This window comes from Papio anubis, chromosome 8, assembly GCF_008728515.1.
Source record: "Papio anubis isolate 15944 chromosome 8, Panubis1.0, whole genome shotgun sequence".
Lineage (NCBI taxonomy): Eukaryota > Metazoa > Chordata > Mammalia > Primates > Cercopithecidae > Papio > Papio anubis.
Window position 1 is genome coordinate 54252072 of NC_044983.1, and position 19813 is coordinate 54271884.

The following is a 19813-nucleotide window of genomic DNA, read 5'->3' on the forward strand; positions in this document are numbered from 1 at the left end:
TTTGGTAAGAAAATATTACTTTTATAATTTAAAAAGTAAAGCCATTTAAATACACACAAGGAGCTATATTCAATTCACAGCAAAATTATCAAGAATAATAAAGTGTGGGAAACAATCTAAATGCCCGACAATGGAGAAAAGTTGTTGAAATAAAACATCGCATGTGTTAGCATGTGATACAATAATTTTAAAAAAGAATCACTGTTTTGAAGAATATCTAATAATATGGGAAACACTTTAAGGTTTAATATTAGGTTACAAAAGGCAGGACAAAAAGCTGCACTTAAAATATGTTCTCACATTTACACACACATATTCATGTCTAGAAAAAGCCTGAGAGGAACAGATAGAACAATTATTGATTTTTTACATTTCTTTAAATTTTTTATCTAGTGCTTTGAAACAAGTATGTTGTATATATACAATCAGAAAGTGTTAAAAATGATAAGCAAGTCATTTGTATCAAACCTGTTGAACATTCTATCTGCATTATCAAACCTTCCATTCTGTAGGCACAGCATATACTCTGGTGCTAGAGGGGGGAAAAACAGAGATAAGTCAGATCACAGAACCACTGAAGAATACAGTAAAATAAAATTTAATTGGGGGGTAATGATAAAGAATCTTACCAATCCTAACAAGATAAAAAAGTACATAACCCGGGGAAGAGTAGTGACTCCCATACATGAACTTTGGTTCAGGCATTTCCTGGTAGCGTGTCTAGAATACAGAAAAAAAAAAAAAAATAGTGCTAAGTGTTGGCTATGAAATAATTACTGACAAGTAGTAAAAGCCTAAAAGAAATCATAACATAGATATACCATATTCCTTAATTTGTCTGTTAGATAAGAAAAGGAGAAGATAAGAGGGAAAGAGAATCTTTGGCTAAACAGCATTGCTGAGACAAGTATTTTGGTTTCCCTGGCTTAAGGGTAACAAAATGTTGGCAGTAGATTAAATAGAACTGATTTTATATGTCTCTTATGCAATGTACCACAGAATGCCTTCATGAAAATAGTTCAGTGAACCTGTAAACAGGTCGCCCTCCTCCTTCCTAAACTGTAGACAAGAAATGCAAATGGTGAGCAGTTAATTCATGGTTAGGAGAAAAGAAAGAAAACACTATGTAGAGTCACTGGTGTAATTCCCCTAAACCGTGGAGAAACGAATTTCCTTCCTTAAAGAAAAACACAGGCCATGGCTTCTCATCTTGCTTAGAAATGAAGAATCTCTAAGTCCACATACCAGTAGCCTCTCCAGCCGTTCCTTATTTAGGGCCCCCACTGGCTTACTAAGATCCCGGAAGGTTCCTGGATTTGACAAATCTATAAACATAAATCAATAAATCACTTCAGCTTATACTTAGTACCATTAAACTCCTGAATTAATTCAAAAATACACATTTACTTCCACAAAAGTGTTTTTAAAAACTGAGAGCGATCTATGAGAGTTATATTTTTTTTTAGTTATTTATATAGATGTAAAGAAAAGGTTAGCAATTTTGAGTTTTAAGTTAGCCACAACCACTTAAGAGCAACATCTCTAATTTTACAATGCCCTGAACATTAATTTTTTTAAAAAGTTTCTGAATAAGGAACATACATATATTCCAAGTAAAACAACAACAACAAAAAACAAATTTTAGAAGCCATTATTCTTCTATCAAGATTTACCTTCTACATTAGAATTCTAGTGAATATTATTATTCTGCAATATTAGCCTATTTGCGAACTAGTAAGCTAAATATTTTCAGAGAAATACATTCTCATATTTCTAGAAAATCTATTATTTCTTTCAAGTACAAAGTTTCAAGATAATGTGTCAAAAGGAACTAACTGTTCACAATATATAATTTTTAAATATTACAAAATAAAGTTACAATACATTTTTCTTAAAATAATCTGAGGTAGCAAGAGAAGAGTAGATATGCCCCAAAGGTAAAATGATTATATCTGTGTAATATAATTATGGATGATTTTTATTTTCTTCTTTGATTATTTCAGGACTTTCCAAGTGTTCTATAATAAATAACCACAGTTTTTAATGTGATTTAAAAAAAAAATATGATAAGGTGAGTAGCAATTTTCAAAGTGAGAAGCAAATACTTCAAAACATGGTACTTATAGGTAATAATGATAACCCTGGATTAAAATTATGCCCGTTTTTTTCTCTGTGTGTCCTTCAAGAAGTATGGTGGAAAAAACATACATGAAACACTTATATAACACTCATATAGTACCTTGGAATGGAAATTGGCAGTCCTTAGCAATACAACTGAAATGTGTTGTAATTTGTTCACATGTCACATCACGATTATAAAATAGAATTTATTCTCTCCTTTAAAAACAATACAGACGACCACTTCCCCACTCAACTTGGCCAGAATTCCACGTGTAGCAGTTACCTAGTTCTGAGCTGGAATAATCGTGTATTATCCATGGAAACACAGGGTACTGGGAGAGGTCGTTGCAGCTGCGGTCGGCCAGGTTGTTGAGGTGAAGGAGGTACTGATAGTTGGAAAGGTGTCCACGCTGCCACTGCAGCATGTAGCTCTCAGCAGTGTGCTCCGCCACATGGTGCTCTGGGGGAAGAGGACCCACGAGGTCTGCCACTTAACTTCCCAAACTTAGTATGCAAAAGCTAGGGGCTTAACGTGTAGACCCTTCCTGTGCATTCTTGAAAAATACATTGTAAGAAAGAGAAAAGTAGGCTGCTGACTTGTTTTCATAAAGTATTTGTTCAGCTATGTATAAATAGTTCCAAGATCAAGGAGGGGAAATTATTAAATACACTGAGCTATTACCCTACCCTCCACAATATGATATAACCTAAACAAATACAAAAGTGTAGAGCAAATATATAAATTTACATGTTAATAGGCAATTTTTATACAGCAACAAAGAATCCCTCCAAATGTGCTATATCTCCATGCATTTAAAAACCCATGGTCATCTGGGAGCTTATTTCTTTTATTATTTACGAAATTAAAGCAATCATTTAGTTTTCTTTTAGGCCTGGAAGAGATGTACTACTGTTAATTTGTCAATGACTATATATTATTTATGCATGTGAAGAGTAAGGAAAAGAAAAGAAATTGTTAAAGAAGAAAACAGCCATTTGGCAGGAGGACCAATTCTCAAACTAAAAGAACCAGACCTGCCCCCCAAAACACCTCACGAAAAATGAGATCTTAGGCAAATGCAGCAATGAGAATTTCCCTTTTAGAGTGTAAAATGAATTAATTGTCCTACAAGTAGATTTTCCATTTTGTTCAGAAAATTCTTCTTTCAAGCTTTCCTGATGCATTAAGCATCTTAACTCTTAATATTTATTCTCATTTACTTTTACCAAGTCTCTTCTCTAATCAGCTACTAGGAAAGGTTTCAAAAATCAAAACACACTTCCCCCTCATTTTCTACTTTTGAAACCTCTCAGCAATCTTAGGAATAAACTCAGTGAGAACTGACAGCTTCTTAGAAGATGGATATTTTAGATCATGGCAAAGTTTTTGGCTTGAGATTTTAGGACTCACCATGAAAGTTGAGCTTTTTATTGTAATCTTGTTATACTTAAAAAAAAAACAAAATTTAAAAACTTAGATCACGAGACAGAAGATTAAACTTGTATCAAAGCTATACTTATACATAAAGTTACCTTGAATAGCTTAATGTATGAACAAAATACTAGCGATATATAAACCTAGTTTAAAATAAAATATGTTCCCTACTGAAAGTCAACTATTCCTCCTTGAAGGAAAATCTCATTTCTAAGGGAAGATATACTTTACTACAAACTTCATAAATGGTTTTGTGGTACACTAAAATAACAAACATATTAAGATGATATTAATAAAATCCCATTATCCATTTTTTTTTTTTTTTTTTTTTTTGACAGGGTCTCACTGTCACCCAGGCTGAATTACAGGGGTGTGATCACTGTTCACTGCAGCTTTGACCTCCCAGGCTCAAGGAATCCTCCCACTTCAGCCTCTCGAGTAGCTGGGACTACAGGCACACGTCACCAGGCCCAGCTAATTTTTAATTTTTTTTGTAGAGATGAGGTCAAGCCATGTTGCCCAGGCTGTCTCGAACTCCTGGGCTCAAGAGATTCTCCCTCCTCAGCCTCCAAAGTGCTGGGATTACAGTCATGAGCCACCATGCCTAGCCCCAAAATCCATTTTTAAAGATAATTCCATTCCAGTTATCTAGCAACTTTGTAAAGTAGAATAATTTAATTTAGCCTTGCAATGTAATAAAAAAAACTTTGGGCCTGAACATCATAATGTAAGTATTTTCTCTGGCAAAGGTGGGAAAAATGACATTTTTCATGAAAAACTGAGGAAATACCATTAATTAAAAGCAAATTCCACTCCAAAGTCAGCATATTAAGCATAGAAGGTTCACGTGTTCCTTTTGCAGTCTTTCAGCTTTGTGGTTCTGACCACAATCAATGATCACAAACGTGTGAATAACTCACTGCCTTGCAGTACAAAACTGAGTCTTGGTTCTCATAAACTAATATAAGACCTGATTGAACATAAAAATATTTGAGTGGATTCTTCAAAATCCATTCAATGTGGAGGACGTTAGAATATAAGAGTATTTAAATATATTTATCTAGAGTTTTTAAAACATACATTCAGAATGAACTATTACCAAAGTGAATTTATATTTCCCAGAATTTTAAAAACATTACTTTGGCAATTATAGTTACTGATGAGAAGAAATTAGAACCACAAACAGACGATTCTAGAAATAGCATTCTTCTTCTCTTATTTCCTATCCCAGATCCTTAGGAGTTGAACTACCTTCTTATGAACAGAAACCCTGTCTCTACTAAAAATACAAAAAAAATTAGCCTGGCGTGGGGGCAGGCACCTGTAGTCCCAGCTACTCGGGAGGCTGAGGCACGAGATCACTTGAACCCAGGAGACAAAGTTTGCTGTGAGCCGAGATTGCACCAGTGCACTCCAGCCTGGGTGACAGAGCGAGACTCAGTCTCAAAAAAAAAAGAAAAAGAAACAATGAAGGGTGAGTGCCAAACCTAGGTATGTGGCAATGTAAAAATAGAGATCATCTCTATCTTGAGGTTCATAGAACTTTAGGTAGATGTCGGAACACAGATCGTCTTCTGTGCAAAATACTTCCAAGCCCTATAAATTCAAAAAGAAAAGAATAAAATAAATAGCATTGTATTCCTCTTGCAATCCCAATATAAGTATATAATTACAAAAACTTTCAGTTAAATATTTGTGTTTATTTTTATATCCTATATTCCTATTTTCAATCTATAAATTTAACTCAGTGACATATATACACATATATGGTTGCGTATATATATATATGTTGTGTTTATAAATGTTCTGAGAACAAGATAGTATCTCAGCTAAACTTTGTAAATCACCTTGGGTGTTGAATATTTTCATTAATAATAGCTTTTGTGAACTTATTATTTTGAAATTCAAAAATCGCCGATCCATGTCTTCACATCTCTTCTTCAAACATAAATGTTTAGTTTTCTTTCATAAGTTAAATAACATATATATATTTTTGAGACCAGGTCCTGCTCTGTTGCCCAGGCTGGAGCGCAATGGTGTGATCATGGCTCATTGCAGCCTCAAACTCCCTGGCTCAACTGATACTCCCACCTCAGCCTCTTGAGTAGCTAGGCTACAGGTGCACCATGCCCAGCTAAGAAATAAAAATTATGCATACCTAACAAATTGATAATTGAATAACCCATTCAATTAATACATTATTATTATCTTATAAAAACCTATGAGCTTTGTGACAATAGTATTGGTAAGGCTGAGCTAGCAAAGGAACAGACAAAGCCAGGATGAAAGCCCAGAGTTGCCCTTGGTTCAAATACAGGCTTTCACCATGTACTCACTGGGAGCTTAGGAAGTTAACCCCTGGAGTCTCAAACTATCTACTTCATAAGACTTAACAATGGCAAATAAATGAAACATTATACATAAATTGCCTAGTACATAGAAAGCACTTAATCAATGTTAATTTCTTCTCTTTTTCTGACTGCAGCTCTATACCCAAAGGAGGAGATTTTTAATAGTATCTGTTTCCCTGATCCACTATTAGTGCTGGAAATGGAGGAATGGCCTTTTAAGTAAAACAGGCAGCAAAACAGTAGAATTTCACAAATTAAAAGCACAAAAATAAGAGTTAAAATTTCACAATGCTTTTGTAATGTCACCAAGTTACTGGTTAATCTTCAAAGTAGAAAAAATGAATTTCTATTGGTGTCAAATTAAAACACCTTGGAATCATACCTTCTGTAGGAATTGGTTACTAAAGTAAGACGTGTTAGAAACACCTAAGTATAGAAATACACTTATTCAGGGAATGGTGGAAAGAACTGCCTATATGATTTAAACGATTATTTTGTCCATTTCTCTCTCTCAGCAAGCCCAAAGGCTGAATTAATGTAAGTTAACTGTGAATATACTAGTTCCACTAAAGAAGTAATTTTGTAATATCTTCCAAATTTTGCTTTGAGACCTAGCTGCTATGAATGCTGGAGGCAAGTACAGCACAGGGCTGGTTTTACACAGACCATTCTAGCCTGAGCCCAGAAACTGAGAATGCTGGAGTGAGAAACTCAAGGGCACGCTAGCCCTCTTGCTCTTGGAGCCAAAAATATTTCATAATAGAACCTCTTCTCTCCATGAAGGACTTATTCCTTTATGAATTTCTAGCTTCTCCAAAAGAAAGAACAGCAAAATCAGAGTCTAAGTTCTTACAAGGCAATGTACTTGTACTTTCAGACATTCCATAGGTGTTTACTGTCAATAAACTGCTTGCTAAACTGTAGGTGTGGCAATCATCCCCCAGCACAGCCTCCCAAGGACTCACCAGAGGCAGGAGGCCGTGCCTCCTTTTGTAGATGCGCCGGACATCTTGGAGTGTTATTTGGACCACAGGTTTCTTTAAAAGTAGAAAGACAATCTCAAACATTATTGTTCTGACACAATTAGAAGTTGTTCCGTAGTATCAGAAAGGGGGAAAAAAATCAACAAATCTCGCCTTCCTAATGAACCACTGGAAAAGGAAATCTCGGCACAAGGTGATATCTGGTTTCCCATTCTGCTCTGTCATCTTTCACTAGCTTTATGACCTTGGGCAAGTCTTCCTCCCCGCCACGCGGCACCCACCAGATGAGAATGCAATCATCTATCTTTCAGGGATCTTTCAGGTTAGTTTGGGCGGGGTGATATCTTTTAGATTAGATTGTGGGATGATAAGAAATATAAAGAACTGGCATAAATAACCTCTCAGGAATCTTGCTATCTCTTTTTGACAAATAGTTTGCTTAGAACTGACACACATCTTTTTTAAAGAATCCTGTCTTTTATCTCACTAAAAATTACAGTGTATTAAGGCTCACAAATTACTAAAGTATAAAGCAAGGCCTCTAAATTTTTTCTTTGTTAATGAAGAAGAAAATTGTCTTGCTTTTCTATAATTTTAAAACACTAGCAAGAGAGAAAGGAGGTTTAATGAGGCAGAGATTGGCTAATGGCTATGCTTCCGTGGTCCTCCTCCCAAGTGGGAGGGATGATGGGTGCACAGAAGTCAGTCTGTCCAATAGTGGAAACTGCCCTGGAGGCCCAGAGTCAAGTCTTGTAAATGACTGGTCAAGGATCCTGGCCAGTATTGGGAAGGGGTAAAGGCCCATATCATGGATTGTGAAGCTAGGGTACACAGACATTTTTTTTTTTCAAAATTTCTGACCCAAGCAATAGTAGCAGCCAAGCCAATTTATTACACTCCCCGAGAATGCTGTGCCAGCAGCATGCAGTGCCTGCTGGAGAACTAGGAAAGTGAGCCCCACCACCTAGTGGACAGAATCGCTACAGCATAAACTTTCACTCAGGAGAGTTTGAGATGCTTTAGTGCCCTGTGATGACCAGCCTGGACAACCTCCAAGGTGGAACTTTCTCTGGCAGAAAACACTCCTGATTCTTGGGCCCTGCCAAATGGCTCCACAGCGCTACCAGGGTGTGTTAGGATTTCTGTTCTTTTAATGGATCGTGCTAAAAAGTGGCCAGATCTAGATAAGCAACAAATCTTTACAAGTTTCCACATGGAAATCTAAGTTCATCTTTACTTTCTGGCCTTGTAAGTCTGGTGTCATTGTGAAAGAGAAGATTGTTTCCAACACCCTAGCAGGAGCCCACAACTTTCAGACGGCCGGATCTCCACACACACCTCTGCACTAGCCGGGAGGACCTCCTCACAGCGCTCCTTCAGGAAAAATTCAGATCTACTGAGGTTGTTCATCATTAAGTAGAAGCAAGAAATACCAACGTCTGTGTTCATATAAGCAAATATATTTCAAAATCCATTTCTTATTAACCATAGCACATTTCACTGGTCTCTCAGAAATGCCTCCTTGAAGAAAGGTCTAAATCTCTAGCGACCTTTTACGAAAATCGGGAGGAGCAGGGTTTCTTTTCACCACCCTGAGAGCAGGTGCCCCTGACATGACTGAAAACAGATCAGAGGAACTCAAACCTCAGAGACTCCACACCACAATTACACACAGTATTTGTAAAATACACAGATGCTGCCTGTGAAGGGGGTGGGCGGGGACGTGACTTTTGATCCTCATCAAAAAGTGAGGTCACAGGCACTGTGAGGCCATGGTCTGGAAACAGCTTAAATATGGGCAGCTCCCCACCTGACCCTGAGGTACACGCACCGGGTAGCCGTTGAGAGGCTGGAAATAGAGGTTTGTGTCCGTGATGCACACGTGTCCAGGATTAGTCACCAGAGGCGTCACCATTTCCGCTTTGCATTCCATGTGCAGCTTTTCAGAAATGTTTTGGAACCTGAAAATATGTTTTTCAGCAAAGGTAAGAAAAATCAGAAATTGATCTACTTTCTAGGTTTATCTAAGGGAGCTACAGTGTGACTTCGTATGACATTTGTCTAAACACTACATTTAATACAAGAAAAATGGTAATATAAATTGATTGCTTAGATAAAACTGACACGTTAGAAACAGCATGATAAAAACTCGTTTTTCAGGCCGGGCGCGGTGGCTCAAGCCTGTAATCCCAGCACTTAGGGAGGCCGAGATGGGCGGATCACGAGGTCAGGAGATCGAGACCATCCTGGCTAACACGGTGAAACCCCGTCTCTACTAAAAAATACAAAAAAAAAAAAACTAGCCGGGCGAGGTGGCGGACGTCTGTAGTCCCAGCTACTTGGGAGGCTGAGGCAGGAGAATGGCGTGAACCCGGCAGGCGGAGCTTGCAGTGAGCTGAGATCCGGCCACTGCACTCCAGCCTGGGCGACAGAGCGAGACTCTGTCTCAAAAAAAAAAAAAAAAAAAAAAAAAAAACTCGTTTTTCAAAGAAATAGGCTACCACAGAAGCCATGACAGACAAATAAATACCAAATAACCTTAACTAAACTCATTCCTCCCAAAATAAACAGGTCTTAAAACTATTCTTACATTTAAATTATTTCCTATTTTTCTGTCATTATTTTTATTGTCCTATAAACCATTTTGACACAAGTGGCATTTATTTCACACTATACTTTATAAGGCTGTGACTACATAATTATAATTACTTGAATTATAATACATTCGAGTAATTGTATATTCCTTTGTAAACCCTTTGTGGATTTACTGCAGAAAAGCAATGAAAAATGATTTCTCCACTACCCACTCCTAAAATATGTAATCAACAAAGTCCTTTCTCATTCTACTTTACTGATTTAAGAAAAAATAAAGGGAAAACAATCAAATAATCAACATTTTAAGGCAATTACTGAAATAACTGGGTTAAAAATAAATCTCTTTATAAGTGACAGGACAAAAAGATACAGGCGAAGACCTTCACTTCAAGTTAGGATGGGGAAGCTCTAAGAGACTGTTGAAGCTTTCACCCCAACAACCAAAATGAGCCGGATATACTGAACACTCTTCATAGCTTTTTAAAACCCACTGGGATGTTGAGGATGCAAAGAAACCTAAACGAACATGATTGCAAAAAGGAAAGAAGAGATCACCAGGTGAGTGGCAGGAGGAGGAGCAACCTACGATAGAAGTGAGTAAGGGCTGCAGAATGAAGAGAGATCTTCAGGGAAACGGAAAGCCAGAGTTGAGACTGGAGAGTGAAGAAAGCTCCCCAGAGATCCAAAAATGCTGTCGACTTTGGTGCAAAACAAGGGAAATCTCCCACAGTCCAGAAACCTGATGGCTCAGTTGTAAAGCACAAATATATCTCTAGAATCCTTCAAGTGCTGAGATCCCAAGTCCTGTGGAAGAGAAGGTCTTTATCACTCCCTCAATGGAGCTGTAGGCAGTGTTGTCTTAAATTTAACCACAGGTGCAACAAAGTCTTAATGCAGCTCAGTGACAGATTTGATTGACAGAGCCTCCCTGGACAAGTAGCCTGACAGAGTAAGAGGTGGCATGACCACTTCTGGAAGTAAATATTATTTAGTTCAGTCTCAACATTTCCTTTTTAACAGAACTCAATAAAAAAATTACAATATATGACGGGCGCGGTGGCTCCAGCCTGTAATCCCAGCACTTTGGGAGGCCGAGACAGGCGGATCATGAGGTCAGGAGATCGAGACCATCCTGGCTAACCCGGTGAAACCCCGTCTCTACTAAAAAATACAAAAAAAATAGCCAGGCAAGGTGGCGGGAGCCTGTAGTCCCAACTACTCGGGAGGCTGAGGCAGGAGAATGGCCTAAACCCGGGAGGCGGAGCTTGCAGTGAGCCAAGATCTGGCCACTGCACTCCAGCTTGGGCGACAGAGCGAGACTCCGTCTCAAAAAAAAAAAAAAAAAACTACAATATAATAAAATTATAATACATAACAAGCAAGAAAATATGACTCATGCGCAAGAGAGAAAAGACTCTATAGAAGATGTGCCAGACATTGGACCAATCAGAGGAAGACTTTAAGATAACTATAGGAAATACGATAAAGGGTCAAGAACAGTCCAGGCATGTTGGCTCACACCTGCAATCCCAGCACTTTGAGAGGCCAAAGCAAGAGGATCACTTAAGCGTAAGAGTTTGAGACCAGCTGGGTAACATACTGGGATACCATCTCTACAAAAAATAAAAAATTAGCCAGGCATGGTGGCATGTGCCTGTGGTCTCAGTTACTCAGGAGGCTGAGGATCACTTGAGCCCAGGAGGACAAGGGTGCACTCAGCCATGATTATGTCACTGCACTCCAGCCTGGGTGACAGAGTGAGACCCTGTCTCAAAAAAAAGAGAAAAGGGTCAATAAGAACAAAAGACGGACAACACATGTGAAAAGACAGAGTTTCAGCAGAGGAATAGAAACTATGAAACAGAACCAAATGGAAATACAGGAATAAAGATATTGATATCACAAAGAATTAATTAAACAATCTTAACAACAGACTGGATGCAGTGGAGGGAAGGTCCAGTAAGGCTGAAAACAGGTCAATAAAAAGTGTCCTAACTAAAACAAAACCAAAGGAGAAAAGAGAACGAAAAAAATATATGGGAGCATGTATCTGAGACCTGAAGGAATATATCAAACATACTAACTTAAGTATAACTGATTATAGAATAAAAGACAGAAAATAGGACAGAGGAAATGGAGAAGGGAATGGCTGAGAACTGATGAAAGATATCAGTTCATAGATGCATGTTACTCTGAAACTCTATGTGACATAATAAAAAATATATCATTTGGTCTCTGCTCCCAATTCTTGGTACAGAGCTCCTGAAACTTCTGTAATTTCCCAAGTGACAGAGGTGTTAGGTCCATCTTTTGTACTAATATTTGGTCTTTGGTCCTGATTCCTGACATAGACCTCCTAAGCCCTTGGAATTTCCTGAGTTATAGAAGCGTCTTTTGCTCTTATGAGGCAACTGTGTATGGAATCCTGGATGGGTGCTGGCCACCAGAAGGACCAAGCCCTGATGAGAGGCTTAGAGCTTTCGGCCACACTCCCCCTTTTCAGGGTAAGGGAGAGAGGCTGGAGACTGAGTTAATATTTGACTATGCCTATGTGATGAAGCCTCCATAAATGCCCCTAAACTATGAGGCTGGGAGAACTTCTGGGTTGCTGAAGACATCTATGTGCCAGGAGGGTGATATACCCTCACTCCACAGGGACACAAGCTCCTGCACTCAGGACCCTTCCTTCCAGATATCACCCTATGCATCATCCAGCTGTTCATCTGTACCCTTTATCATGTCCTTTATTATCATAATAAACTAGTAAACATAAGTAAATATTTCTGAGTTCTGTGAGCCATTCTAGTGATCAAACCTATGGAATGTGTTGTGGGAATCTCTGATTTACAGCTGGTTGGTCAGAACACAGGTGACAACTTGGATTTGTGATTGGCATCGGAGGTGAGTGGGGGCAGCCTTGTTGCACTAAGCTCTTAACCCCTGGGGTCTGTGCTAACTCCAGGCAGACAATGTCTGAATTGAATTGTAGAATACCCAGCTGGTGTCAGAGAACTGCTTGGTATAGGAAAAAGCCAGACAGCTGATCACTGAAGTGTCCTGTGTTGACAGCATAGTAGGAATTTCCCCATCATACACTCTGAAACCCTCAAGCAGGATGAGCACAAGAAAACCACATCTTACAAAGGGAACAGCAATTCAAATCATGGGGCTCCTCACCAGAAACAATGGAATGACAGTCTTTAAAGTGGTCAGAAACCTGCCAACCTAGAATTCTATATCCAAAAACACCCTTCAAAAATGAAGGTAAAATAAATATCTTCTTCTTAGGCAAAGCTGAGAGAATTCATCTCGATGGATCAGCTTGTAATGAATGCCACAAAAAGTGTTTTAGACTAAGGAAAAATGATACCAGATGAAATACTAGATTTGCAGAAAGGAAAGAAGACTAGAAATTATAAACATCTAAATATCTAAGTATTAAAATATTTTTTAACATTTTTAATTTCTATGCAAACATGTATGTATCTAAATTCTTTAAAAAGCTATTGATTTTTAAAGCACAAATAAGAATACTGTATTGTGGGTTTTATGGAATATGCATAAATTAGTTACAAGATAAGATCATAACAGGCAGGAGAGGCTAAATGGAAATATATTGGAGTAAGGTTCTTGTATTGGGGTAAAGTAGCATGAAATAATATTATCTGAAGGTATACTCTGGCACAAGGTACATATTGCAATCTCTAGAATGACCACTAAAAATAACACAAAGTGCTACAGCTAAAAAGTCAATACAGTAGATAAAATGGAGTACTGAAAAATACTAGATTTACTGAAAAGAAGGGAAAAAACGAGACACCAAGAAAAAAATACAGAAACAACGTGTGCCACATAATGATGTTTTGGTCAATGACACTGCATATACTAGTGGTCTCATAAAATTATAATACCATATTTTTACTCTACCGTTTCTATGTTTAGATACATAAATACTATTATATTATAATTGCCTACAGCATTTAGTGCAAGTTGAGTATTCCTTATTCAAAACACTTGGGAGCAGAAGTGTTTTGGATTTTGGATTTCTGAATGTTTGTATCATATCAGTGTGCCTCCCTAATCACAAAATCTGAAATCTGAACTGCTCCAGTGAGCACTTCCTTTGACCATCATGTTGGCACTCAAAAAGTTTTGAGTGCATTTCGGACTTTTGGAGCATTTCAGACTTTAAATGTTTGAATTAGGGATACTCAAGTGGTACAGCAAAATGCTGTGCAGGTTTATAACCTAGGAGCAATAGGCTATACTGCATAGTCTAAGTGTGCAGTAAGTTGTACTATTCAGGTTTTTATAAGTGCACCCTATGATGTTCTCACAATGACCATTGCCTAACGACACATTTCTCACAACATATGAGGTGGGAAATTAAATAAAAATAAAATTAAAAAGAAAGAGAAATAAGTTTTCCTGTATTAGGCTGACTTGTCCCAGAGGCAGCAACAGGCACAGCCCAGACCCAGGAAAAGTCTAGATAATATTATCTAATGTGCTCTGAAGACTCTCCCAGCACTCCTTTAACATAGGGATAAGAAAAACAAATTTCCCTTTGTTTAATGGAATGAGTTTATAGATTCCTGTTCTCTGTAACTAGTGACTTCAAGTATTGTTTTATCTAAGCAGTAGCGTGAAGGTCATGAGTCTCTAAGCAGGCCTGAGTTGCAGCCACCTGGGGGCCATAGTAAAGGTTATAGGATAAGCCTGTGCCTAGGCAAACCTAGATAATGGACATCTGGGTCGCATAGCAATGGTTATGTGCAATCTTGAGTTATGAACCTGTTACAATTTGATTAACTGTCTTTGTCCTGCCTCTGTATCCCTGCTTTCACACCACTGTAAGCTTGCTTCAAGCTGGCCCACCCCCTTTTGTGGAGTGTGTATAAAACTTTGTTCCGGGCCCAGTCATTTGGACGTTGAGTCAGCTGGGCCTGAGTGCACTCAATAAAAGATTCTCCTGTTTTAACCCGAGGTATCTCTCTCGTCCACCTGAATCCCACAACACATATCCCTGTCATTAAGTGATGCATGACTATCCTAAGATACTAGGCTTAAAACCAACTAGTCTATAATTATATAATTATAAATTATCTAAACATTCCTACTGAAAAGCAGAGATTGTCAGAATGCATAAAAAGCAAGACTCAACTATATATTTAAAGTACATATATTTTTAAAACAGAATAAAGACACAGGTTAGTAGTAAAAGGACAGAAAAAGATGTATCATGCAATCACGACACATAAGAAAACTGATGTGGTTACTTTAAAGGAAGACAAAGCAGACTTCAAGAAAAACACTATTACAAATAAAGAGGGACATTTCATAATAATGAAAGGATCAATTCATTAAGAAGACATTATGCACCTTAATGTATATGGATATAATAACAGAGCTTTACAACACAAAATGCATAAATTGACAGAAATAAGAAAAGAAATAAATCACTACTGACAATCTTAACATCCTCTCTCAGTGACTGATAGCACAAGTCAACAAAAAAAATTAATGAAATATATTTGATCCGAATGACCATCAACCAATTGGACCCATAAGGCATTTATGGAATACTATTTTCAACAACTGCAGAGCTCACATTCCTTTCAACGGCATGTGAAACGTTCACCAAGATAGGCCATGTGCTGGGCCATAAAACAAACCTGAACAAATATCAAAAGACTGAAATCACACAGAACATATTCTCTGATCAGATATTAAATTATAAATCTGCATCTACAAATATCTACTAAAAATTCCCAAATACGTGGAAGTTAAACATACTTCTAAATTACCTATGTGCCAAAGGAGAAATGATGAAGAAAATTACAAAATATTTTTACATTAATGGTTAAAAAAAAAAAAAAAATCAAAATCTGCAGAATGTTGCTAAAGCAGTGCTTAAAGAGAAAATTAAAAGTTTAAGTGCTTCTATTACAAAGTAAGGAATAAAATTGTTGATCTAGGCTTTGTTCTTAGAAAGCTAGAAGAAGCAGCTTAAACCCAAAGCAAGCTGAAGGAAGAAAATCATAAAAGTGGACACTAACTATAAGCAAAGTGAAAAAGCAGAAAAATATCAACAAAGTCAAAATGTGGTCATTTGAAAGGTTAATAAAATTGGTAAGCCCTGGCAATTCTGATATTTAAACAGAGAAAACACAAAGTATCAGCATAATGAATGAAAGAAGGGTCTATACTACAGATGCTGCTGGCATTAAAAGGACATAAGGAACTTCGTACCAATATGTCTGACAACTTAGATGAAATGGACAATTTATTTGAAATACACAAGTTACCAAAACAGGCACAGAAGAAACACACAAATGGAACAGTCCTATGTTCAGTAAATAAATGGAATCCCAAAGGACACCTTAGACCTAGATGGCTTCATCAACAAATTCTATTAAAAATTTAAGGAAGAAATAACACCAATCCTACACAAACTTTTTTCTGAAAACAGGAGATAAAGAAAACCTCCATACTCATTTTATGAGGTCAGCATAACCCCGCACCACAACTGACAAATACCTTACAAGAGAATTACAGAGCAATATCCCTCATCAATATAGATGCGAAAATACTAGCAAAGCAAATCCAGTAATATGTAAAAAGGATAAGACATCATCATCTCAAATTAGATTCAGCCCATGAATACAAGGTTGGTTTAACATTGAAAAAAATCAATCAGTGTAATTCAAAACATTAACAGAATAAAGAAAAAAATATGATCATGTCAATGAATGCAGAAAAAATACTTGACAAAATTCTACACCCATTATTGAAAAAACTCTCAGTAAACTAGGAACAGAAAGGAACATTTTCACTTTGTTAAAGGGCAGCTATGAAAAACCTACAGCTAGCATCATCTTTGAATGATGAAACATTAAGCCCTTTTCCTGTAAGATCAAGAATGAGGCAATAATGTCCATTTCCACCACATCTATTAATAAAACTGTGCAATGAGGCAAGAAATAGAAAATAAAAGCCATAAGGATTTCTGTGAAACTGTCATTATTCACAGATTAAATGATTATGTACATAAAAACTCCATGGAATCTAGCAAAAAACACTCTAAGACTAATGAGTGAATTTAGAAGAGTCACAGTATACAAGGTCAATTTAAAAAAGAACTGTATTTCTATATACCAGTAACAAATAGTTGGAAAATAAATTTTCAATAGTATCAAACAATCAAATATCTAGGAATATGTCCAACAAAAGATGGCAGCACTTACATATTAAACAGAACAGGGATTCTGCGTGGGGAGTGAAAGAGAAACCTGTACTATCTTTTGGTCTATTCTTTTTAAATCTACAATCATTATAAAATAAAGTATTTTAAGGAAGACTTTTGGGGTAGAAAAGGGGAAATTTTAAATTCAAAATGGATTAAATATTTAAATGTTAGACCTAAAACCATTAAAACCCTAGAAGAAAACCCAAATACCATTCAGGACATAGGCACGGGCAAGGACTTCATGACTAAAACATGAAAAGCAATGGCAACAAAAGCCAAAATAGACAAATAGAATCTAATTACACTAAAGAGCTTCTGCACAGCAAAAGAAACTACCATCAGAGTGAACAGGTAACCTACAGAATGGGAGAAAACTTTTGCAATCTACCCATCTGACAAAGAGCTAATATCCAGAAACTACTTTCAAATTTACAAAAGAACTCAATCAAATTTACAAGAAAAAAACAACCCCATCAAAAAGTGGGCAAAGGATATGAACAGACACTTTTCAAAAGAAGATATCTAAGCAGCCAATAGACACATGAAAAACTGCTCATCATCACTGGTCATTAGAGAAATGACGCAAATCAAAAACACAAAGAGATACCATCTCATACCAGTTAGAATGGCAATCATTAAAAAGTCAGGAAACAACAGATGCTGGAGAGGATGTGGAGAAATAGGAACACTTTTACACTGTTGGTGGGAGTGTAAATTAGTTCAACCATTGTGGAAGACTGTGATGATTCCTCAAGGATCTAGAACTAAAATTACCATTTGACCTAGCCATCCCATTACCAGATATATACCCAAAGGATTATAAATCATGCTGCTATAAAGACACATGCACACATATGTTCACTGCGGCACTATTCACAATATCAAAGACTTAGAACCAACCCAAATGTTCATCAATGGCAGACTAGATTAAGAAAATGTGGCACATATACACCATGGAATACTATGCAGCCATAAAAAAGGATGAGCTCATGTCCTTTGCAGGGACATGGATGAAGCTGGAAACCATCATTCTCAGCAAACTATCACAAGGACAGAAAACCAAACACTGCATGTTCTCACTCACAGGTGGAAACTGAACAATGAGATTACTTGGACACAGGGTAAGAAACATCACACACCGGGGGGTGGGGGGCTGGGGGAGGAATGATAGCATTAGGAGAAATACCTAATGTAAATGATGACTTGATGGGTGCAGCAAACCAACATGGCATATGTATACCTATGTATCAAACCTGCACTTGTGCACATGTACTCTAGAACTTAAAGTATAATTTTTTTAAAAAAGGGGAAATTTTAATATGAAGCTATAAGATGAGTTTATATTTTTAATGATTTTATATTTTATTATATAACAGATGTTATTATGGAATTATTGCTAATGAAGTATGATAATGGTATCAAGGAATGGAGCATATCCTTCTAACAAGTACCTGCCAAAGTACTTATGGGGGAAGTGTTATGATACCTTGGAATTCAGTTTCAAATGATTCAGAAAAAAAATATACACATATATTATATACATAATACAAACATACACATTTATACATAGAAACAACACACACACACAGAACAACAATGTGAGCAGGAGCAGGCATGACTTAAAGAAAATTTGGCAAAATGTTAAATTAACATCTGGTGAATCATAGGGGACCTGCCTTCATTGTATTAGTGTTTCAACTTGTGATGGTTCAAAATTTTTCAAAATAAAAAGTATTAAAAATAGTTTACCTTATATTCCTTTAATAAAAAATTATCTCCTCAGAAATATGATGAAAGCTTATCCTAGCAGAAGTTTACCTTTTTTTCTTCTACAGAAAGTATACAACACTGGAATATTTCATTTCATATTGCAAAAATCCCTTTCCCCAAATTCTTTAGCCTAATATTTCAGCAACTGGATACATTAAAACGTTCACAGTGAACCATTTTTTAAATGAATGTCATGCTGAAGCCCAGAATTGAAGTCTAAATTGCTACTTGGAAAAATGACACATTCTAAGTAGGTCAGAAGCAGCTAATTCTTCTTATTATTATTCCCTTTCCTTTCTAAAATGGAAACTATTCTTCCCTAGGCAATTCACTTACCTAATATATCCTGCCAGTATAAAAATGGAAAGAAAATTAATGCTATATAGTGAAGCAGAGAAAGAATCAAACAAACATAAACACAAAAAACACATTACTGGCCAGACGGCTTTACCGGCAGGTTCTCTGACACATTAAAATGTAGGGTAAGGGTCAAGATGACTGATTCCCAAATCTCACAAAGGTAGCAATAAAATAGAATATTATAAACTACTCTCATTTATAAACATAAGCTTCTAGCAAAAGCCTGGCACATAATAATCCATAAATAAATGAACCTATTCAACCAATACTTTCTGCTTTGTCCTAAGCATGAATGATTACAGACGCAAAAATCAAAAATAAAAATGCTAGTGAATAGAGACTGCAAATAATTCATAGATAAGATTTTGTAAATATAAAGAATCTAAATATACAGTTAATGGAATTGGTCATAGAGTTTAGTAGGGTTGCTGAAAACAAAATGAGTACACTAAAACCTATTGCATTCTGTATCTCAACAATAACAGAAAATGAAATTTTTAATAACATACCATTTATAATACCATCACAAATATGAAGTACTGGGAATAAATAACATAAGATAGGAAAGATCTTTATGAAGAAAATCATAAGGAATATATTAAAGGGGAACTAAATAAATAGAGAGAAGACTATAGATTCACTGCAATTACAATCAAAATCCCAACACAATTGCTTTTATGGAAATTGACAAGCTGATTCTAAATTCAGGTGGCAGTGCCTAAGACCAAGAACACTGAAGACATAAGTGAAAAAGGAAAATAAGGTCTGGGGCCCTGCATTACCAGATGCCAATAGTTACCATAAAGGTATAATAATTAACTTAGTGGTACCAGAGACGAAGACATAGACAAATCACCTAAATCTCCTTAATATAAGGCAATAAACAAGTAAGAGAATGGGATAATACAGAAATTTCATCTTTGTACAAAATGTATACTTAAGAAAAGCC

The 19813-nt window shown here is 36.6% G+C and overlaps 1 protein-coding gene across 1 annotated transcript in view; it reads right to left on the reverse strand.

Moving 5' to 3' along the window:
• Positions 1 to 19813, reverse strand: part of NSMAF (neutral sphingomyelinase activation associated factor) — a 77737-nt gene that overhangs the window by 17355 nt on the left and 40569 nt on the right. Inside the window, 7 exon segments of the mRNA XM_009213075.4 lie at positions 469 to 532; positions 630 to 720; positions 1246 to 1325; positions 2405 to 2581; positions 5044 to 5152; positions 6873 to 6944; positions 8722 to 8851. Coding sequence (XP_009211339.2) covers positions 469 to 532; positions 630 to 720; positions 1246 to 1325; positions 2405 to 2581; positions 5044 to 5152; positions 6873 to 6944; positions 8722 to 8851 — 723 coding nt within the window.